Source organism: Seriola dumerili, unplaced genomic scaffold (assembly GCF_002260705.1).
Source record: "Seriola dumerili isolate Sdu_G_001 unplaced genomic scaffold, Sdu_1.0 BDQW01000025.1, whole genome shotgun sequence".
Taxonomy (NCBI): domain Eukaryota; kingdom Metazoa; phylum Chordata; class Actinopteri; order Carangiformes; family Carangidae; genus Seriola; species Seriola dumerili.
The window spans coordinates 19930723-19954379 of record NW_019174280.1 but is presented as its reverse complement, the minus strand read 5'-3'; the positions used below and the strand labels follow the sequence as shown (position 1 = coordinate 19954379).

General features: G+C 38.7%; 1 protein-coding gene and 1 non-coding gene across 2 annotated transcripts; one reads left to right on the top strand and one right to left on the bottom strand.

Annotated features, from left to right (window-relative positions):
• The first annotated feature begins 15372 nt into the window (after positions 1–15372).
• On the top strand, positions 15373–15454 carry trnas-gcu. Its single transcript has one exon. It is a non-coding gene; the product is annotated as a tRNA-Ser (tRNA).
• Positions 15455–15514: 60 nt separating this feature from the next.
• On the bottom strand, positions 15515–17196 carry fam177b (family with sequence similarity 177 member B). Its single transcript, XM_022767544.1, has 5 exons — positions 16988–17196; positions 16566–16724; positions 16423–16477; positions 16225–16319; positions 15515–16022 (listed from the first exon to the last, which is right to left on the bottom strand). The coding sequence occupies exons 1-5, from the start codon at positions 17000–17002 to the stop codon at positions 15819–15821; spliced, it is 528 nt and encodes a 175-aa protein (XP_022623265.1). The 5' UTR covers positions 17003–17196; the 3' UTR covers positions 15515–15818.
• Between the last annotated feature and the right edge of the window lie 6461 nt (positions 17197–23657).

Genomic DNA, 23657 nt, shown 5'->3' with positions numbered 1-23657 from the left:
TTCTGAAGTTTATGCCAGCCATAAAGAGTGACTGAAGGACTTTGACTGAGAATTGTTACTGATTGGTGGGTGGTTTGTGCATGTGTAGCAGCACTTTTCTTTTTTTTTTTACATCACCTGTGTCTGTTATCTGGCTTATTATCCAATTTTATTATAACATCTGACAGGAACCCTTATTGAATTTTTTTTTAATATCATTATTTTATTAACTCACAAAATACAAAATAGAAAAAACAAAGTACATAATAATAATTTTAAACTAATTCTAAACCACGGTACTCCCAGCCAGAAGTACTGCTGAACTTTCAGCTGGACTCCTTGTTACAACAACAAATAGACAAAAACAAATCAAAACCATAACAGCCATAGCAAAAGCAATACAAATACGAAGTAAAAGAAAGCAAAAATAAAAATGTGGTCTCTCCCTCCCAGAACCAATACTTTCGTATGAAAGTACTGGTTCTGACAAGTCTGTTGTTAAAAGTGAAGTGAGGATAAAGTCTGTCACTTTGGTTTTTCCAATGACCCACTTCAACCAGTAGATGGGTAGCCAAAATTAAATATTAGCCTTAAAAACAGGTATTTTTTGGGGGCGTGGCTGTTTGATTGATATACCTGGTCTGCAATGATTGATCAGATGACGCGGCAGGCCGGGAGGTCGATCACCGGAGGATCAGTCACCGGAGGAGAGCTTGGGTCGTGAGCGTTTCGTATTGAATTAGTTGTGATGAATATTATTTTTTCTCAATATTTGTCCGTGGAAGAATAATTTAGCACTGACAGTTTTGCTGTTAGTTATTTAGTTTTAATGAGTTTTCAGTTCACAGTAATTATGGCTCATTCTTCGTCACTAACAAACTTGAGAGATGATGATGATATACAGTTTTTTCGGTAAGTAAATGTTTGTTTTCTGAACGTCCTACAGTTTAATGTGTATGATGCTAGTAAAAAAAAGCTAGTCGTTTTTTCCCTACGTGCTTTGACCGGAGAACGGAGACAGTTAACACTTTGCTAACCTAGCTAGCTAGCTAGCGGGTAGCTTAGTGTTTGTTATGCTAACCGTACCTGGTCCCAAACATGTAAACATTTGCAGACAAGGATAAATATAGTTTAACTTATCTCACTCTCATGTTATTAGAAAAAGTCAGTCGCTGATAGAATTTTCCTACATGCAGCAAAACATTCAGGTTTATCTCATTAACTTATTTTCTGTCTCCTCTTCTCGCTGGTATCTATTGAGTACAACACACAAATGTATACTAGAACATTATCTTGTGGGGGTTTGTCATTAATACTGTAAATTCATACACAGGAGTCCTCAACTGAAGCAGGTATTCATGCACCTGTCCTCACAGCTGGTATATGTGTGTGATTAACTGTGATCCACCATGTGTGAACTAAAGTGTTTGTCTTTTACTGTCATTCAGACGGAATCCACACTGAAAACTGAATGACTGGTGCCCACAGAAGGAGGACCTCATGTAGGACAAAGGAGACTGCACGGACATCCTTAGTTCTCAAATCAGAATTCTCAGAAAAACCACTTCCAGTTCAGCTTCCTCTGATGAGAGGACAGACCAGCTGTTTAGACATTTGATGTCACTTCCTCTTCGTGATGTCAGTTAAAAGCAACAGTATATTGTTTATAGACAAAATATGTTAGTATGTTTAGTGTGACAGGGCGGGTAAATTCATTTATTACAAAAAAGTATTTTTTTGATTAAAAATAAATATCTCATGTAAATAGGGACACACATATAATCCTGACTGAATAATAAAGGATTTGATAAGAAACATTACATTTATTGCTGATATTTTAGATACAAATGTCAAAGTTGTTTCATATGGACATGTGAAAATTGCCATGTTCTAAGAAAGAAGAAATGGCTAAAAAATGGTATGTTAGTCTTTGTAAGGTAGTATATTCTCCTCTAAACATCATGGCAAGAGTACTTGACTTAATAGGTTTTTAAGATTTGGAAACCACACTTTTGCACATTTTTGTGCCATAGTGCATCTCATCTAATGTTGCAGACCCAAATGCACCTGCTTCACAGAATGACTCAGCTATCATCTATATGGGAGATATAGTGGTATAGCTTTATTGCAGATCAACTTTGTAATGCATGTACGTGTGTGTATACATGTCTTGCTATGGTTGGACAAATTTGTGTTTGAAACATCAGTGTGAGGTTATTGTGGCCAGTCGTGACAGGCTTCAAAAGCTTTTTTGAGCGGACATCCGCAGTGACCAAGAGTCAGCGCGTCAGGATAAGTCTCTAGACATGAATAAAACTGAAAGTAACGCTATTTTTGTACAGATTGAAACTGTCGAGGAATGAAGTACTGATGCACGCAGCAGCAGCGTACATCAAATTCCCAGGAGTAACTGCTTCCGAGCATGATATGCTCTTAATGTTTCTCTTCTATACCGCCGCGCAATCTTCCCATAATTATGTCATCAGTTCTGCTTCTTGTTTAACTTTCTGCACATTGATATAAAAATATGTTTCAGTCTGGGATTTTTAAAGTTGTGTTATGTCTATGGCTAATCAGCCTGCACGAACTCGTACTGCGGATTGTCGGAAGGAATAGAGAGAGCCTCCAACTCCACAAGCCGGACTATCTCTATTGGTGCGGCAATGAAATCCTGCCGAGTCATCACCACAGCTGCGGCCGTTTTAAGCATCAGCGGAAGAAGAGTTTAAGAGCCTGGCTGCACATCATTAGTGGCGGCTGACAAATGATAGGCAGCTCGCCTCTACCACGTTTGTGAACATTTGAGTTTGTGTAATATGTGAATTTTGGTTTTTAGGCATGCCTGGTAGTGATTGTTGGGGACCATAGAACCTAAAGACTGGAAGACGTTGTGCCATGACTTACTTTTATATTGCGACGCTGCTGAAACTTGAACCTGGCTCTGTGAGCCAGTAGTAAGTGAAATTTACTCCGTAAGTAAAAAATGTTCCGGGCTGTTTTATCTCTTTTCTTGCCACAAAATCAACTGCCTTGATAACTGGAATGTAAGTCCCACAGTGTCGGAAGGTTTTCCTGTTCTCAGCAAAGTGGTTTCCTACAAAAGGTTTTATATCTTGAACTGCTTCATGTAAAAACAGTGCCACATCTAACTGGCCTTGGAATGCAAAAAAATGGGCAAAAAATACAAATGTTTTCTACATCACAAAATTGAATGTAAAAAGTATAAAGCGAAAAAGCAATGATTGTATTTTGTATTCCAAGCAATAGATTTTATATAACTGTCTCAAAGCAAATCTCAAAAATGTTTGTATGCATCAAATGTGTCAATATCAAGTCAAGTTTAAAGCTCAATGTCTTTGCTTTTAACTTAAAGTGTCAAAACTAAAGTTAGATGCAATGTGGGCAAAGAACATGTTGAGCTTTACTTTTTAAATGTCATCTTTGGTGGTTGTGCTGCCTAAAGGTGCAATATAAGAATGGTCCAGAACATTAGTTTAAAAAGTTCAAAAATGAATTAACAATATCAACAGTGTGTGAAGCAGCCACAGTGACGATGTCATGATCAAGACCTCCATCTGTTCTTTTTCAGTTATCTACTGAAATGAGCACGGTAACCAGCCAGCACCGACCTTTCCTGTGTTGTAATACCACTTTGTGACACTAGAGGCTGTGTGAGTCAGTGGCGCGTCAAGTCTGCCCTCAGTCCCACGAAGAAGAACAACTTCCGGCGGAGCTTGAAGTCAGAATCACAGAAACGCAGGAATGGCTGAACCTCCTAAAAGGTAATATTCATCTATATCCCGCAGGACCGCTCCCGACAAGAAACCACGTTTAACAGCAAAGAAAGGAAGCGACACGAGTAAATCTCGTCGTGGCTTTCCACCGCTGGAGACGGCTCCTGAGAGTAAAGAGATGCGGTTCGATGCCGAGCTCGCAACTTTCCTGTTAGCCAGGTGAGTAGTATCACGGTTGGCTCTTTAGCTAAAAGTATAATCGGTGCAACGACTCACAAACCGTACCGACAAAAACATTTCAGGTGGTGATATTGACGTTGTCGACAGACGTTTTAGCGGTTACAAGAGGTTGTAACTGATGACTGTAAATTGAGATTGTATGGACCAGTAGACCGACTGAATACACGTCGATCGGTTCAACATGTTGTAACCACTTTACATTACTGTTACTCCGGAGATTTCAGCATACCTGTCTTTATCAGGACCTGAGCCAGTACAGATGCAATACCGCCTGTCTCACCAACGGCAGAGTCCAGACAGTGAGGAGCGTCTAGGTGAATAACATGCTATCATTCACTTAAAAGTAAGACTTGTTTATACCACTGATTAAATCAGACTCCCAGTGTATACACGTCCATACGGTTGATTCTTAATAATGAATATACCACTGACTATATTGGTTATGTATTTTACAGTATATCCATATTTGTACTACTGAATATGTTGGTTATATAGTGTGTGTACATTGAATTCTTATCATACCTCTAGCTGTTTACCCTTCATTTACATTTCATAATATTCATACTGTTACTAGTGTTCACATTGTATATATCAGAATATTCATACTGTCTTTATTTTCTTGCATATTCATATCTCTGCTCACAATTTATTATACTCACACAACAGATCTAACATGTTTGAATATAAAGAACTTGTATGATCTAAAGGAATTGTCCTATCACATGTTTGTCTGTATCAGGACCAGAAGTCCAGTCTAATCATCACCAATGATGGACCAGCACCAGCCTTTTCTTCTGCATCTGGCCTCAGCAATCAACCACATTACATCAACACCTTGAGGTATTATCCCTGCACATGACAGATATTGTCTATACTGTGATGTTCTGCACATTCCCTAATCAATACCTTTTGCACATCTTGCCCAGCAGGAGTTTTGTGTAAAACACCTTTGTACATAGTTGTGTGGTATTGTTTTTATATATGGATATTTTGACTGTCGCAGAATTTAATTTTTATTTCCTATGAATACGTGAATTGGATACTACACCAAGTCACATATCTTTTAAGTGAAAACCTACCTGGCAATAAACCTTATTTTCTGAGTCTGCCTTTGTCATGTTGTCGTCCCTTCCTCATGCTGCTATAGCCTGCCAAGGCCCATACATTTGCCATGCTGTATCCCCTTGCTGTGATAAATCTGCAAGTGTATGAAGGTTACAAGTATTTTGATCCTGTTTTCACACCTCCAATTTAAATTGTACTTGTAACCTCAGTGTCACACACTTGCAGGAATTTTGAGCACCAAGTTTTAGTTTTGTGCTTTGCATGTGACTGAGAAGCTGTTCCTTTTCCAGTGTCTTTGAGTTGCCTCACCACTGTTTGTTTTTATATATATATATATGAATCTCTTCTACAACTTCTTCACATGTATCATTTGTTCAGATTTGGTCTTGTTTTTATTACAGTATATGCTAAATAAAGTTTAAATTGTTGTTTGATACATCTTTTATGTTCTGAAGTCCTTAGAATCCTTCAAAAACATTTGATAGTGAAAAGCTTGATATGTCCTTATTTGTGTTTTCATAGGGATGGCAGAATCCACCTCGGGCCAGAAAAGGTAAGTCTGTTAAAAGCAGTTTGTATTTTGTGTAATTGCATTTCCACACAGATCATAGTTAAATGTTTAAGACGAGTTAAAATGATATATTGTTTATTACATTTAAGTTGTTGTCATATCGAATGCATCAGAAAACAGCGTGAATGTGATTAATATTTGGTTTGAATATTACAATTAAAATAGTTGGTTTGAAACTTGCTGTGTCTGATTTGTTAAGGAACTTATTGTGATATAGTGATGGAGTAATGAGGAACTACTCAGTAACAACTGTTTATCACTTCACTGACCAAAGCTCTACAAACAGTAAACTACCATGTAAATGTAAGGTGTAACATAGCGTGCTTTATGCTGAGATGTGTATTAATTAGCAGATGTTTTTAAAAACAAAACTGTTGGCTGTAACTATACATGTACCTAGGCTCAAATTAGGGTCAAAATGATTTTGAGCTTGTAAAGTGATGTTCACAAATAATTCCAGTGTTTGTAGTTGTAAATCAAACTTTGTAAACCTGTAAAATAAATCTGCTTGAGAAATGCAAGTTTGTGTATGTGAAACAATTGCACTTGTGTCAAAGAGAATTGTATTTGTTAAAAGTCTGAATCAACTCCACAAATGATCAGTGTTGAGGTTGAACAAAGACACTGTAACAGAAGAAATGGATTTGTCAACATCTGTGTCGTGATACAGAGAAGAAAACTGTAAAACTCTGGTCAAGTTCCCACAGTGTGACAAAGATAAAAATTTGTACTTGTCAGTGTCACACACTGGGAATGTTGCTGACTGAGTTTTAGTTTTCTGCTCTTTATCTCTGTACACAGATGTCCACAAAAGCATTTCTTCTTTCCCTGTGTCTTTGTTGAACCTCACCACTGATCATTATTTCAGTTTTGATTGAGACTTTAAAGAAATGGAAATCTCTTTGCCACAAGCACAATTTTCTTTCACATGCGCAAACTTGAATTTGTCATGTAGATTTATTTTCCAGGTTTACAAAATTTGATTTCCAGCTCCAAATATTGGAATTATTTGTAAACATGACTTTATAAGCTCAAAATCATTTTGAGCCTAATTTGAACCGGGGGCTAAGTCGGGGGCTAAGTCGGGGGCTAAGTCGGGGGCTAAGTCGGGGGCTTAAGTGGGGGCTTAAGTCGTCCATTCAGGTAAATGCCTGTGCTGGGGGGTGCGGCGAAGGCTTAGCCGCTGGCGGCCACGCTCTGCTTGCTGGGCGCGAATGCCTGTGCTGGGGGGCGGGCGAGCTAGCCGCCGGGCGGCCAGCTCTGCTTGCTGGGCGCAATGCCTGGCTGGGGGCGGCGCGAGCTAGCCGCCGAGCGGCCAGCTCTGCTTGCTGGGCGCAATGCCTGTGCTGGGGGGGGCGCGAGCTAGCCGCCGGGCGCCAGCTCTGCTTGTGCTGGGGCGCAATGCCTGTGCTGGGGTGGGGCGCGAGCTAGCCGGGCGCTAGCTCTGCTTTGCTGGCGGCAATGCCTGTGCTGGGGGGGGGCGAGCTCTAGCCGCCGGGCGGCCAGCTCTGCTTGCTGGGCGCAATGCCTGTGCTGGGGGGGGCGCGAGCTAGCCGCCTGGCGGCTCAGCTTGCTTGCTGGGCGCAATGCCTGTGCTGGGGGGGGCGCGAGCTAGCCGCCGGGCGGCATAGCTCGCTTGCCTGGGCGCAATGCCTGTGGCTGGGGGGGCGCGAGCTAGCCGCCGCGGCGGCCAGCTCTGCTTGCTGGGCGCAATGCCTGTGCTGGGCGGGGCGCGAAGCTAGCACGACCGGGCGGCCAGCTTGCTTGCTGGGCGCAATGCCTTGGTGCTGGGGGGGTCGCGAGCTAGCCACCGGCGGAGAGCCTAGCCCTCGGCTTGCTGGCGCAATGCCTCGTGCTGGGGGGGCGGAGCTAGCCCGGCCGTTTCTGTTAGCTAAAGCGTAGACAATAGCATTAGCCATTAGCATTAGCATTAGCAGATAATTAGCATTAGCATTAGCATTTTTTTTTTTATTGGTGAAAAAAACATGGACAAGCAGAACACAGGGGGGTGGGCTCTAGCTTGCTAGCATTAGCAGATAGCATTAGCATTTTTTCTTTTCTTAATCTTTATTGATTTAAAAAACATGGACAAGCAGAACACAGGGGGGGTGGGCGCTAGCTTGCTAGCATTAGCAGATAGCATTAGCATTCTTTCTTTTCTTAATCTTTATTGATTTAAAAAACCTGGACAAGCAGAACACAGGGGGGGGGGCTCTAGCTTGCTAGCATTAGCAGATAGCATTAGCATTCTTTCTTTTCTTAATCTTTATTGATTTAAAAAACCTGGACAAGCAGAACACAGGGGGGGGGGCTCTAGCTTGCTAGCATTAGCAGATAGCATTAGCATTCTTTCTTTTCTTAATCTTTATTGATTTAAAAAACCTGGACAAGCAGAACACAGGGGGTGGGCGCAAGCTTGTTAGCAATAGCATTAGCAATAGCGTTAGCATTTTTTTTTCTTATTCTTTATTGGTGAAATAAACATGGACAAGCAGAACACAGGGGGTGGGCGCAAGCTTGCTAGCATTAGCATTAGCAGCTACCAATAGATTTCAATTAAAAAATGGTGGGCTAGCATTTCCATTAGCACTGATCATCAGAATTAGCCGCACATTACGTGTGCGGGTACAGCTTATAGAACCTAAATGCACTGTATGTCTAACTGATTGATCTGTCCAACAGACATCTCTAGTATTCTTTCCCAACAGGTGCTTCCCACCAGGGAGTTTCTCTAGGATGAGGTGTAATTTAGGCAGAGTTTATGTTCTTACAGCTGCTTTTACAGCTGCTTTCACACCACTGCTGTGTGTGTATTAATTTCACACACAAATAGTAACATTAACATTTGAAACCTTTCCTTGGCTCTCTCTCCAGGTCACAAAGAAGCTCGCTGGTGCTGCTCCTGAAACAGCTGCCTGGGTTACCAATGTTGGTGTGTTGGCTTTCCAGGACGGCTGCTGGATTGCCTGCCGTCTCATTGGGGCGTAGCAGTCCTAGCTGGAGGGGAAGCACAGGACGCTTGCTGGATTATCTCTGCATCTGGATCTACATATGGAGACACAGGCGACACCTGACAAAGGGCGGAGTCAACCTTCTGGCTTCCACCATAACCAGTTCACCCCAGGTACATGCGTGTGTCTCATAGCTTGTGATCATGTATATTGTGTATTATCATTTCATTCAAACATAAATTTCACTTTTGGTCCAAAACCTTTTTCCTCAAGCCAGTGCCAAGTACTTCCAAGCTCCTGGCAACACCTGCCAGACAGAGCAGGAGGAATAGCGAGTTGTCTTCCCTCCCAGATACCAGGAGAGGCAGCCCAGGTGACAGTTCAAGGCAGCGACGGGGAAGAACACCTCCTGTCCAGGGAAGGAGAGTCTCTAGAGGTGAGATTCACTTCAAATATCACAGTTTCCTCTAACGAATATCAGATCCATATTAACACACACTGCTCTCAGATCTTATCTTTCGGCTGTCTTCAGCTGCCTGATGGAGGCCATTTGCAACCAGCTCTGCCGTCTTCACCCAGTGGCCACGTGGTCCAGAGCGACCGTGAGGACTCGGTGGTCAGCTCTTTGAATTGACTCAGTGGTAAGAGTTTGTCATAAAGCTGTTGGTGTGTGGTAATCTGTTCTGTGATTTATCTATCTTTTATTTATATAAAACAGTCTGTTTGTGTTTGTGTTCCAGGTGCTGGCCAGACTCATTGGTACAGGTGGGACAAGGACAGCCCTTTAACTTCAGTGTCCTGGAAGAGCAGCCTGGGCCCTCCAGCAAGGGTCTGCCTCCTCCTCCTCCAGACAATGAACAGCACGGCCCCTCATCCAGTGCTGTTGGCCCCCCCCTCACTCCAGCGCCGCTCCCCGCTTCTGTTCGGCCACCTCCTCTGCCTGGACCACTTGTACCCAGGACCGGAGCCTACGGCCGGCAGCCAACATCATACGTCCGCAGCAAGTGTATCCAACCCAGAAGGTTTGACACTGACCTCACTCACATTGCAGGTGTGTCACACTGTGTGACTGTTGGTGGAAAGACTGTGGAGGGAAGAGATGAAGAGAAGACAGGAGGAAAACTTTTTCTATCTTCATTCATAACTTTTAATTGAAATTCCTTATAATTATTATATTTCATTTGTTGCATTTGGAGTGGTGTTGGTGTCACTTGATGTCTCATGATGATCTCAGTCCAGTGTTCCCTCTCTTTTAGCTCTGTGTTTGGTCTTCACCAGCTCCTGAGGGAAATCTGTCTCTTTAGCATCTCAATGCTCCACTATGTTCACCAGCTGCTCTCGGACCGTGTCTGTCTGCTGTTTCCTGCTGAGAAGGTCGTGGACAATGGCTGCGGCTGAAAAAGTATATATATATTTAAAAATGACAAAGACGGTAACTGAATCATTGTTAATTTACCGCACAGTTCTTTTTTCTTTTGTTTTAATTATTTTCTTAAATTGGATTCACGATTGCGCAGTGTAAAGACTGGACATTGACTGTTTCCCTGCTAAAAATGTTGTAAATGGAGCGTCGAGTAGCGGTACCTGAGGACCGAAAGACTGTATAATGTCGTCCGATCACCTCTCCTTATTTCCAACTTTCTCCATCTTTGCTCACAGCCAATCCCTGTGGCCCATTTCCAAAATTTACCGCAGCGGACCAATCACGGCTCACCATTTCCATCTTTTCCCATCTTTGCTGACAGCCAAACACGATGGCATCACTTAATACAGATACGCTTGTGATTCGCTTTCTGAGGGAGAGGGCCCTCGGTAACAGTCCCACTCGCCTGGTCAGACAGCTGAGGGAAAACCACAGTGAGGAGTGGCTTAAGCGCCTCTGCCGATACCTCGGGGCACGCTCGGACTTTGCTGCCCGGCCAAGCCTGCTCACTGTCAAGTTCCATGAACCACCTGAGCCAATAGATATTCCTTCACACAGGTGGATGCTGGCTTTAGAAATGAAACATAGTACTATTATACGAGCGCTCACATTTAAATTAAATAAATTGTTTAATCATTCACTGTCTTTTCTGTGCCATTACAGATCACCAAGAAGCTATAGGGCATTGCCAAGGGGACGGCCTTGTGGCTTACATCTGTGAGCAATGAGAAAGGCCAAATCCTTATCAGTGTCCTGACTGCTCAGGAGGGTCCTGCCTCGGACATCGTGGCAACTGACCTCGTCCGCAGATACAGCAATGCTGGTGTGGCTCCTCCTCGGCTACTTTATGTAGACTGTGACTGTTGTCGAGAGGGCAGAGGACAGACCAAATTGAAAGAAAGATTTGGTGGGTGGCCAGACCTGGTTGTCAAGCTTGACATCTACCACTTCATGCGGCAACTGGATGTACAAAGGAAGGACTCAATAGATGGAACCAGGACCGTGAAGCTGCATCCCTGGCAGTCAACCCTCCCTCCCTGCTCAGCTACTCAGGAGACCTTGTTCATTGCGTGAACGCACACAGTGTCAGGGTGCTTGGAAGGAAGCTTGTCCCCTCTTTTCAGCCACCTGCTGTTTACACTGGTTAGTTTTAGCTTTCAATCATGGTGAAGCTATTTGTTGTATCCATTAAATAGAATAATCTTTTTTTATGAATTTTGCGAAAGCTTATTTTCCTCTCTCTAGTATTGTCTTGTGTGTCCCAGGGGAGCTAATAGGTATAGATGACCTATTCCGTCAGACTGGAAAGGCCTTGCAGGATGTACGTCCTGACTCAGAGGAGACCGATCAGATGCTGGAGGATGTCGGCACCGAGGAGGAGCTGGAAGATGAGGGCTTTGAAGATACTGGTTTAGACCCAACCATTGAAGTACTGGACCTGTCCTCTGAACCTTCATCTGTCACCACCAGCTCAGCCCACGTTCCAACTCCCACCTCTCTTCAGGCCTCTGCTGGTCCTGCATCTGCTATTGCTCCAGCATCACCAGAGCAACAACTGGTAATAATTCTCGACATGTTTTTATTGTACTATGTCTGTATTTTCTTATGATTTTTGATTTTATTGCATTATAGTAATAATAATAATAATAATGATAATATTAAACTTTATTTGTATAGCACTTTTCATAAACAAGTTAACAAAGAACTACATAGAAAAACAACATAACGCCATCAAGAAATAGAAACGTAGATAAAAGGCAATGATAAAACTCTAGTTAAATGCAGTTTTATAAGAATTGGTTTTTAAAAGAGTATTACATTTTACAGATTGTGCATGAGAGCACAGATAGTCACTCTGGCCCATCAGCCCTCCCTACCGGCTCTGCACCTGTCCTCCCAACTCCCACCGGCCTTCCTCCAGCTAACCTACGATCCTGCTGCAGACTGCTTGTCCTATTCTTCAACTCACCCATCACCCTTGCTCCCTACAATGAACAGTGATAGTGTTTTATTAATGCTGACATATCAAACTCTGTTTTATTTGTGGTATAGCAGTCGTGCAAGTTTTTATTTCCAATTGTATTGTTTGTTTCAAGGCTTTCAATTTGTGACTCGCAAAAGAAGGTCCTCGACCAGCAGCTTCGCCTCACTGTCCCTCCTTCGCCCCACACCACACATACGAGTCGTGCGACGCGACGCGACAGACCGCACTTTACTGCTGCTGCTCACGCAGCGTGCTGCTGGGTCATCAACCATCCACCCGAGAAGGCAGCCTGGAAGAAGATAGAAATATACGGATATACTTCGAAGAGAGATAATAGCGTGCACCGTACGGACACAAAGACTAGGGAGGGTACTTACATTGGGTTTTAGAGACATATAAGGTACGAAAACAGAGAGAGTATAATTATAGAGATAGTAAGATATTATATATGTATTTATTTTTTGTTCTGTATTGTATGAGCGCGACAACACGCTCCGTCGTGGCCAGAGAGCTGTCATCCAGCACAGGCCTCCGCCCCATCCCATACAGTCACCATCCTACGCATTACTCTCGCACTCAAACATGCTGGTCCTCTGTGCGAAGAACCTGCCATGACCGCCAGCAGCACCTGGAGCAACAGTTGGTAAGTCATATTTGTGAACAAGTCTAGAGCGTGTGGGACAGATGTGTTACTTTTGCTCGTGATCTTTCGAATGTCTTGATGTACGTCTTGATAGTTGTTCCAGGCCGTCGATGGAGCGCGGTAATCTGCCAGGTGCTGGACCGGAGTGGGACGGCCTGGCAGAGTTACTTGGTGGAGGCTGAGAGTAAGCTGGCCAAACACTCCAGGCAACCAACAGCCAGGTACAATGATAGCCCTGAGGCAGAACTTTGGCAATATGACGCAGCGAGCGAGCGGTTATGCTGCGCTGGCACCGGTAACATTGCAAAAGAGCGCCCAAAAAACAGGGCAAGTTACGGCGCACTGACAGAGAATGGACTGAGTCGGTCACGGACTACAGAAGAAGATGCGGCCAGCGTGGTCCTGGGTAATGGCACAGTAATGCAGAGCATACTCTTGCAGATTGTTTTGGAGCATCAGTCTAAACCAACACTTGGGTTTCATATGGTGAAGCAACAGACGAGACTGAAGAGGCAGGGACAGTAAGTGAGGTATTTCTGCTTCAAGGGGTCAAAACTTGCCCTGTCTCTATTCCAGTTGCTCGCTGCGCACTCTCCCACCTGTACAGGTGCGCCCCGCAGCTGCACCCCCACGCCCTGGCCCCCAGCATCAGTACCACTTGCCCCACAGTACAGCAGGACAGGCAGTGGTCAAGAGGAAGTCTGCAGCTCAGAGGCAGTTGTTCCCTCAGCCGGCACCTCCACCTACATCTGCCGCATTGCCTGTTGTCCCCAACCCCAGCCCTGTCATCGCTCCATTTATATTTTTAACCCCACAAGTACCTGGAGCCCAACAGATCGCTCCTTCTGGCCTGCTTCCCTCCCCACCACCTGCCCGCAGGGCTTACACCCAGACAGTTGAAAAGAATAAATGTGGTCAGTGCCAGCAGCCCCGCAATAAAGAAACTGGTCAGTCAGTATTATGGACACATATACTGTCCCCAAAAAGCCAACATGCCAGTTGATCAGTGGATGGAGGAGATGCAGAGGAAAAGGGCAGATAAAAAATTGCTTTGTGACATTCTTTGTCTCTATGTGTACATGATGTAAATAGTTTTAAAAGAAAAAAAATGATGTTGTTATATTTTAGTCTTATTCTAATAGTTTCCTAGCCTTATTTATCTTCTATTTCTAGTTCATTTATTATATTTTATTTATTTTATTTCATACACTTCATTTATTTCTTAGTATGTGTGCTACAATTATAGGTGTGTGTCTGTGTGTGGGGAAGAATTAAGGTGTGAAATTTGTAATAAATTTGCTATATTTCTACAGAAGTATCTTTCACTTATTCAAACACTAGCATATAATGAAAATACAACAAAGGAACAGAATAGTATTTCAAACAGTTCCACATTGCATGAAAGCATGCAAACTAATCAGTCAGAATGACATTGTTGCAGTGCTTTCAATACTTATTGTATTCATTGGTCAGAAATTTAAAAATTAATATAAAATATATTCTATCCAAAAGTAAATTCAAAATGTATGTGTCTAGGTGTGGTGATTTTTACAAATATTTCTTACATTGCTATATAAAGTTTATTATTATTTCATTATTAATAATAAAATTTTGACATTATGTAAACACTAAACAACATAATGAACTGCTATTTGGTTGTATGGCATTCACAAGAAGTCCCCATCCAATTTGTATCACTTAAGTGATATTTGATAGATTTACAATGCTTGGTAATTTCGGGTAGCAACATGTTCCAGTCGGGAACCGAACCGGCGACCTTTGGATCCGCAGCTTCCTATGCCATACTCTAGTTAAGTGTCATGTTTGGTCATATTTCTCAAACTAACGGAGCGTAAACTGTGTCCAATAACTTGTGATGGGCAGCAGAGACAAACCCCCCCCCCATACAGACTATTGTCCCTCAGCTTACAGACAGCAGGTTGCCAGTAAACCTCCTTTATGCACCAGTAGCTTCAGCCTGTTTGACTGGCCACGCACACACATGGATGCACAGAATACACACAGGTAAGGCAGACGTCATACATAGGCGACAAGCTGTGTTGTTTTGGCTTTTTTCTGAGTTTTTTTTTACTGCACAAACGTAATACGTTATTTAGTGCTCTTAAAAATAAGTGTAAACTGAGTTTTGTAAAGGGTTCTACAATTAAAACACTGAAAACAGAAACTCTGAACATGTTAAATAGTTTATATTTATGATATTGCGAATCTGCAAACTGCAGTGGTATAAAAGATGACTCAAAGACACAGTTAAAAGCAGAGGTGTTGTGTTAGTCATGTTGTGTTAGTTATGATAACACACAGACCTCAGTAAAGGTACTGAAGGAAATGTGATGCGTTTAAAGCGTTTAATCTTTGAACAAAGTGTGGCATATTAGTTAGCACAACAACTTCTTGTTAACATTAGCGGTGTTGTGGAAAGCGTAACGTAAGATAACGCCAACTTCTGAAAATCTACGCTAAGGTCCACCATGCATATGTGTTGTGTTTAGTTATTGTGTATAGAAGAAAGGGTAATGGAAGGGGCACAAATGTTAACCACTACTTTCCAAATGTTAGCCGTAGCTAGCGTTAGCTTGGCTTGTTAGCAAAGTAACACGGTCTACCAGCAAAGTACATTCCTCCCATAGCATAAGTTAGGTAACATAAGATAAGCATTTTGAAAAGTGGCTAAGCTCAGCCGTTTGAAACGACAGTAAACATCATTTCAACGGATACACTTATGTAATACATATAGGTTGTAATTTAAAAGTCTTAGTACGCAGACGAGGTGGCCGAGTGGTTAAGGCGATGGACTGCTAATCCATTGTGCTCTGCACGCGTGGGTTCGAATCCCATCCTCGTCGGCAATGTGTATTTTTATTTATATTGCCAAAGATAAAGCTGGGCAAAACGCGGTGTTTTCTGGGGATGTACATATTTTATTTAAGACCTAATTGTATAAAACTCAGCCGTTTCTCTGATTAATTTGACAAACCAGATGTTTATGATTTCATGATAGAGTACTCCATTTTGTCTTGGGGAATTACATAATCCAAATTGGACCATCAGCCACACACTGAAATCTTCGGTTTGTCAAGTGTGATGTTTTTTTCTTCACATACTTCTGTTGTAACATTACCACACTATACAAAGAAAGCAACATGCATTATTTCTGTTTCACAGTGGACTTGCACATCAAATCACAACTCTCTTTCTTTTCTTCAAGTTTTATTTCAAACAATCCTCATCTGCTTGGTAGCTTCTGTTGTGGTATCCTTCTTTTCTGTTCATATGTTTCTCATCCAGGGGATCAGCAGGGTGTCTTGCACCTCCAGTAGCTCCATAATGACTCTCATCATTATGTCCAGGAGAGAGCTGGATTGTCTCTGCCTGTCCCTCCATGAGGCCATCTGTGGTTTGGCTGCTTGTTTTCTGAGCGAGACAGAGGAAATACAGGGAGTGAAACACAAGGAACTAACCACTTATTTGCCAAAAAGTGACTTGTTAACAGCAATTTCATCCCCTTTTAGCCCTGGCAGATCACACTTTTATTTAACAACAAGCCTCTACGATAACACAGAATAGAAAACGTTTTGACAGAGTACTTTTTAGTTGCTGTTAAATTTTACATTACCTTGTGATCATGCCGATATTGATCTATGGCGTACTGGTATTTGGCTGCATTCAGTCCAAGTGCACCAGCTAGTCTCTCTCCACGGAAATCACAAGCTAATTTTGAAAACAAATGACATGGAAACTCAGTGAAACTCTTAAATAGCTAGAATTAGTTATTAATTATGGTTTGAATGTATTTAATTGTAACATTACATACTCAGCAGTGAAATCCTCCCAACTAGAATGGCCACATTCTTGAATGAAAACCTAGTCTAAGAAAGAAGGAACAGATAAAACAGACGTGATATGTCTGATGCTTAACATCTTAACATGAATCTTCTCCCTTAAAACGTTTCTCACCCTCTCTGTAGGTTCTCTGAAGGGAGGTCTGTTTGATGCAGGCTCCTCTTCCTCCTCACTGTCTTCCTCTTCCAGAGTTTCGCCGCTGGAGAAGTGAATTATCTTCTTCTGTTTGGATGGTAGAGGACCGGAAAAGTCTGTCTCCTGGGTGTCTATTACCTGACAGATTGGACCGGTTTTTACATAAACTTTTATTATGATTTTCTTTAATATGTTACCTGACATGTTAACTTTATTGCTCATTAACTATGTCCAGCACGTTGCGTTTTTATATACCAACTATATTAGACTCTAGAGCGAAGATTTACCAGTGACTGGTCACAAACACCTGTTGAAAGTCAATGTACACCTTTGCTGGCGTGTTACTGCACACAGCCTAAGCTAACATCTCTGTTTGTCTATCTCATTATTACAGCACTTACTTCCTGGTTGTTCATTCTGCAGGTATTTTAAGTCTTTCTTTGGCGTTCCAACGCAGCACTGTAGGTTCTCTCTGTCATGTCACAGTTGTACTTTATGCCCATCCACACTCTGCTGTGTGGAGAAAAACAACTACAGGAATCAGGATTAGTCGTGAAACCTGAAACTGCAAATACAGCAGTGCAAACCTTATCACAGGCAAGTGGTTAGAGCGCTGTCACTGTGATGCAACCAAGGGTGTAGGTTTGGTCTCAACATTGGTAGGAACACTGCCACACCGCCAAAACAAAGAGAATTGCTTTTTTTTATTAACATGAAAGATCTGAATTTACATTCGGGAATGCCCGTACGCAAATATAATGTTTGCACCTGTGTTGAATTTCCATATATGAAATATATGTACAGATGAAGTAAAATCATATATGTATTTAAAATAACCTATATATGTAAAAATTACATATGAAACCTGTTAGGAAATTGGAACAATATCTTCATCATATACTGACATATATGTCTAGCTAATAGAAACATGTATTTTAGTATGTCTGTTTATATTATAGACATATGTTAGATAAATATATATCCATCACAAATCCTGTCATTACATGTACAAATTATTATAAAAGATAGACATGTATGTTTAAATTTAAAAAGAAATATATAAAAAAAGAAGTCATAGTACAGTAAGGTATTAAAGTCACCAATTAACCTAATGTGCATATCTTTGGACTACAGGAGGAGCCGGAGAAGGAGAATATGCAAACTCCACACAGAAAGGCCCTAGGCTTGAGGTTTGAACTCAGAACCTTCTCAGAGTAAGGCGACAGTTTTAACCAATGCACCACCATGCTGCCCCATGAAAAATCATAGTATAGTAAGTCATAAAAATCATAAAAACATCATGGTATACTTACGCATAAAATGTCATCAAAACGTCATAGTGTCATAGGGCATAAAAAGTCATAAAAGTGTCATAGTACAATAAGGCATAAAACGTCATTATGTAGTAAGGCAAAAAACTCATGGTATAGAAAGTCTGACAGATCCCTGACCTATCATTGTAATTTCTGTTTCAGTTATTGTTCTGTTTTCCCATTTATGCCGCAGGTGTCTGGAGGGAGGAGCTATACCTAGATCACCTAGTTCGAAGCACCTGGGCCTAGTGTTTCTGCCCTGTAAGAGGTCGCCTCTTCATGCTGTCTTTGGGCTCTCTCTTCGCTCCTCTGCATATTCTGCGTTTGTGTTCATGCAGTCAACACCTCATACTTAATATGTCCTATTCATGCACACATGCACCCACATTACTAATCATACTGACATAATTTTGTTGTTAATAAATGCATTGTTGTTTGTCAAAACTTCATTCCCTTGCTTTTTTTCATTGCCTCAGAGCTGGGTTGTGATGGTAAGTCATAAAAATGTTATAATGTACCAAGACATAAAAAACTCAAAGAATGGTAAGGCAGAAAACGTCATAGTTATGGTAAGGCAGAAAAAGTCATGCAAACGTCACAGTATAGTAAGGCATCAAATGTCATAGTTTAGTATGGCATAAAAACATCAAAAAACGTCATAGTATAGTAAGGTATGAAGACATCATAGTATAGTAAGACATAAAAAGTGAAAAAAAAAAAAACAGGATAAAAAAAAGTTAAAAAACAACATGGTGTAAGAAATTGTAAAAACATCAAAAAAATGTCATAGTATAGTAAAGTATAAAGATGTCATAATATACTAAAATGTGAAAGAAACGACATAGTATACTATGGCAAAAAAAGTGGAAAATAAACATGGTATAATAAAGCATAAAAGCATAAAAACATCAAAAAATGACATAGTATAGTAGACATCATACTACAGTAAGGCCTAAAATGTGAAAAAAAAAAGTATCGTGTGGCAAAAAAAGTGAAAAAACGACATGGTATAATAAAGCATAAAAGCATAAAAACATCAAAAAATGTCATAGTATAGTAAGGTATAAAGATGTCATAGTATAGTAAGGCCTAAAATGTGAAAAAAAACTACATAGTATACTATGGCAAAAAGTGAAAAAATGGCATGGTATAATAAAGCATAAAAACGTCAAAAAATGTCATAGTACAGTATGGTATAAAGACTTCATAGTATAGTAAGGCCTAAAATGTGAAAAAAAACTACATAGTATACTATGGCAAAAAGTGAAAAAATGGCATGGTATAATAAAGCATAAAAACGTCAAAAAATGTCATAGTACAGTATGGTATAAAGACTTCATAGTATAGTAAGGCCTAAAATGTGAAAAAAAACTACATAGTATACTATGGCAAAAAGTGAAAAAATGGCATGGTATAATAAAGCATAAAAACGTCAAAAAATGTCATAGTACAGTATGGTATAAAGACTTCATAGTATAGTAAGGCCTAAAATGTGAAAAAAAACTACATAGTATACTATGGCAAAAAGTGAAAAAATGGCATGGTATAATAAAGCATAAAAACGTCAAAAAATGTCATAGTACAGTATGGTATAAAGACTTCATAGTATAGTAAGGCCTAAAATGTGAAAAAAAACTACATAGTATACTATGGCAAAAAGTGAAAAAATGGCATGGTATAATAAAGCATAAAAACGTCAAAAAATGTCATAGTACAGTATGGTATAAAGACTTCATAGTATAGTAAGGCCTAAAATGTGAAAAAAAACTACATAGTATACTATGGCAAAAAGTGAAAAAATGGCATGGTATAATAAAGCATAAAAACGTCAAAAAATGTCATAGTACAGTATGGTATAAAGACTTCATAGTATAGTAAGGCCTAAAATGTGAAAAAAAACTACATAGTATACTATGGCAAAAAGTGAAAAAATGGCATGGTATAATAAAGCATAAAAACGTCAAAAAATGTCATAGTACAGTATGGTATAAAGACTTCATAGTATAGTAAGGCCTAAAATGTGAAAAAAAACTACATAGTATACTATGGCAAAAAGTGAAAAAATGGCATGGTATAATAAAGCATAAAAACGTCAAAAAATGTCATAGTACAGTATGGTATAAAGACTTCATAGTATAGTAAGGCCTAAAATGTGAAAAAAAACTACATAGTATACTATGGCAAAAAGTGAAAAAATGGCATGGTATAATAAAGCATAAAAACGTCAAAAAATGTCATAGTACAGTATGGTATAAAGACTTCATAGTATAGTAAGGCCTAAAATGTGAAAAAAAACTACATAGTATACTATGGCAAAAAGTGAAAAAATGGCATGGTATAATAAAGCATAAAAACGTCAAAAAATGTCATAGTACAGTATGGTATAAAGACTTCATAGTATAGTAAGGCCTAAAATGTGAAAAAAAACTATATAGTATAGTATGGCAAAAAAAAGTGAAAAAAAACTACATAGTATACTATGGCAAAAAGTGAAAAAATGGCATGGTATAATAAAGCATAAAAACATCAAAAAATGTCATAGTATAGTAAGGTATAAAGACGGCATAGTATAGTAAGGCCTAAAATGTGAAAAAAACTATATAGTATAGTATGGCAAAAAAAAGTGAAAAAAAACTACATAGTATACTATGGCAAAAAGTGAAAAAATGGCATGGTATAATAAAGCATAAAAACATCAAAAAATGTCATAGTATAGTAAGGTATAAAGACGGCATAGTATAGTAAGGCCTAAAATGTGAAAAAAACTATATAGTATAGTATGGCAAAAAAAAGTGAAAAAAAACTACATAGTATACTATGGCAAAAAGTGAAAAAATGGCATGGTATAATAAAGCATAAAAACATCAAAAAATGTCATAGTATAGTAAGGTATAAAGACGGCATAGTATAGTAAGGCCTAAAATGTGAAAAAAACTATATAGTATAGTATGGCAAAAAAAAGTGAAAAAAAACTACATAGTATACTATGGCAAAAAGTGAAAAAATGGCATGGTATAATAAAGCATAAAAACATCAAAAAATGTCATAGTATAGTAAGGTATAAAGACGGCATAGTATAGTAAGGCCTAAAATGTGAAAAAAACTATATAGTATAGTATGGCAAAAAAAAGTGAAAAAAAACTACATAGTATACTATGGCAAAAAGTGAAAAAATGGCATGGTATAATAAAGCATAAAAACATCAAAAAATGTCATAGTATAGTAAGGTATAAAGACGGCATAGTATAGTAAGGCCTAAAATGTGAAAAAAACTATATAGTATAGTATGGCAAAAAAAAGTGAAAAAAAACTACATAGTATACTATGGCAAAAAGTGAAAAAATGGCATGGTATAATAAAGCATAAAAACATCAAAAAATGTCATAGTATAGTAAGGTATAAAGACGGCATAGTATAGTAAGGCCTAAAATGTGAAAAAAACTATATAGTATAGTATGGCAAAAAAAAGTGAAAAAAAACTACATAGTATACTATGGCAAAAAGTGAAAAAATGGCATGGTATAATAAAGCATAAAAACATCAAAAAATGTCATAGTATAGTAAGGTATAAAGACGGCATAGTATAGTAAGGCCTAAAATGTGAAAAAAACTATATAGTATAGTATGGCAAAAAAAAGTGAAAAAAAACTACATAGTATACTATGGCAAAAAGTGAAAAAATGGCATGGTATAATAAAGCATAAAAACATCAAAAAATGTCATAGTATAGTAAGGTATAAAGACGGCATAGTATAGTAAGGCCTAAAATGTGAAAAAAACTATATAGTATAGTATGGCAAAAAAAAGTGAAAAAAAACTACATAGTATACTATGGCAAAAAGTGAAAAAATGGCATGGTATAATAAAGCATAAAAACATCAAAAAATGTCATAGTATAGTAAGGTATAAAGACGGCATAGTATAGTAAGGCCTAAAATGTGAAAAAAACTATATAGTATAGTATGGCAAAAAAAAGTGAAAAAAAACTACATAGTATACTATGGCAAAAAGTGAAAAAATGGCATGGTATAATAAAGCATAAAAACATCAAAAAATGTCATAGTATAGTAAGGTATAAAGACGGCATAGTATAGTAAGGCCTAAAATGTGAAAAAAACTATATAGTATAGTATGGCAAAAAAAAGTGAAAAAAAACTACATAGTATACTATGGCAAAAAGTGAAAAAATGGCATGGTATAATAAAGCATAAAAACATCAAAAAATGTCATAGTATAGTAAGGTATAAAGACGGCATAGTATAGTAAGGCCTAAAATGTGAAAAAAACTATATAGTATAGTATGGCAAAAAAAAGTGAAAAAAAACTACATAGTATACTATGGCAAAAAGTGAAAAAATGGCATGGTATAATAAAGCATAAAAACATCAAAAAATGTCATAGTATAGTAAGGTATAAAGACGGCATAGTATAGTAAGGCCTAAAATGTGAAAAAAACTATATAGTATAGTATGGCAAAAAAAAGTGAAAAAAAACTACATAGTATACTATGGCAAAAAGTGAAAAAATGGCATGGTATAATAAAGCATAAAAACATCAAAAAATGTCATAGTATAGTAAGGTATAAAGACGGCATAGTATAGTAAGGCCTAAAATGTGAAAAAAACTATATAGTATAGTATGGCAAAAAAAAGTGAAAAAAAACTACATAGTATACTATGGCAAAAAGTGAAAAAATGGCATGGTATAATAAAGCATAAAAACATCAAAAAATGTCATAGTATAGTAAGGTATAAAGACGGCATAGTATAGTAAGGCCTAAAATGTGAAAAAAAACTACATAGTATGGTATGGCAAAAAAAGTGAAAAACACGACATAGTATACTATGGCAAAAAGTGAAAAAACAACATGGTATAATAAAGCATAAAAACATCAAAAAATGTCATAGTATAGTAAGGTATAAAGACGTCATAGTATAGTAAGGCCTAAAATGTGAAAAAAACTATATAGTATAGTATGGCAAAAAAAAGGGGAAAAAACGACATAGTATACTATGGCAAAAATTGAAAAAATGGCATGGTATAATAAAGCATAAAAACATCAAAAAATGTCATAGTATAGTAAGGTATAAAGATGTCATAGTATAGTAAGGCCTAAAAAGTAAGTAAAAATGACATAGTAAAAAAGGCATAAAAACTGAAAAAACGGCATAGTATACTATGGCAAAAAGTGAAAAAACGACATGGTATAATAAAGCATAAAAACAATAAAAAATGTCATAGTATAGTAAGGTATAAAGACGTCATAGTATAGTAAGGCCTAAAATGTGAAAAAAAACTACATAGTATAGTATGGCAAAAAAAAGTGAAAAAACGACATAGTATACTATGGCAAAAAGTGAAAAAACGACATGGTATAATAAAGCATAAAAACATCAAAAAATGTCATAGTATAGTAAGGTATAAAGATGTCATAGTATAGTAAGGCCTAAAAAGTAAGTAAAAACGACATAGTAAAAAAAGGCATAAAAACTGAAAAAACGACATAGTATAGCATGGCAAAAAGTGAAAAAATGACATGGTATAATAAGCATAAAAACATCAAAAAATGTCATAGTATAGTAAGGTATAAAGACGTCATAGTATAGTAAGGCCTAAAAAGTAAGTAAAAACGACATAGTAAAAAAAGGCATAAAAACTGAAAAAACGACAGTATAGCATGGCAAAAAGTGAAAAAATGACATGGTTATACCATGTCATTTTTTCACTTTGGCACTTTGGCACTTTGGCCACTTTGGCA

What these genes read in the sequence shown, in the direction of transcription:
- fam177b (XM_022767544.1), bottom strand. An exon ending in TGGGAGGATTTCACTGCTGA is followed by an intron (nt 16,320 to 16,422) that starts GTATGTAATGTT and finishes TTTCAAAATTAG; the next exon opens with CTTGTGATTTCCGTGGAGAG. An exon ending in AATATCGGCATGATCACAAG is followed by an intron (nt 16,023 to 16,224) that starts GTAATGTAAAAT and finishes TGTCTCGCTCAG; the next exon opens with AAAACAAGCAGCCAAACCAC.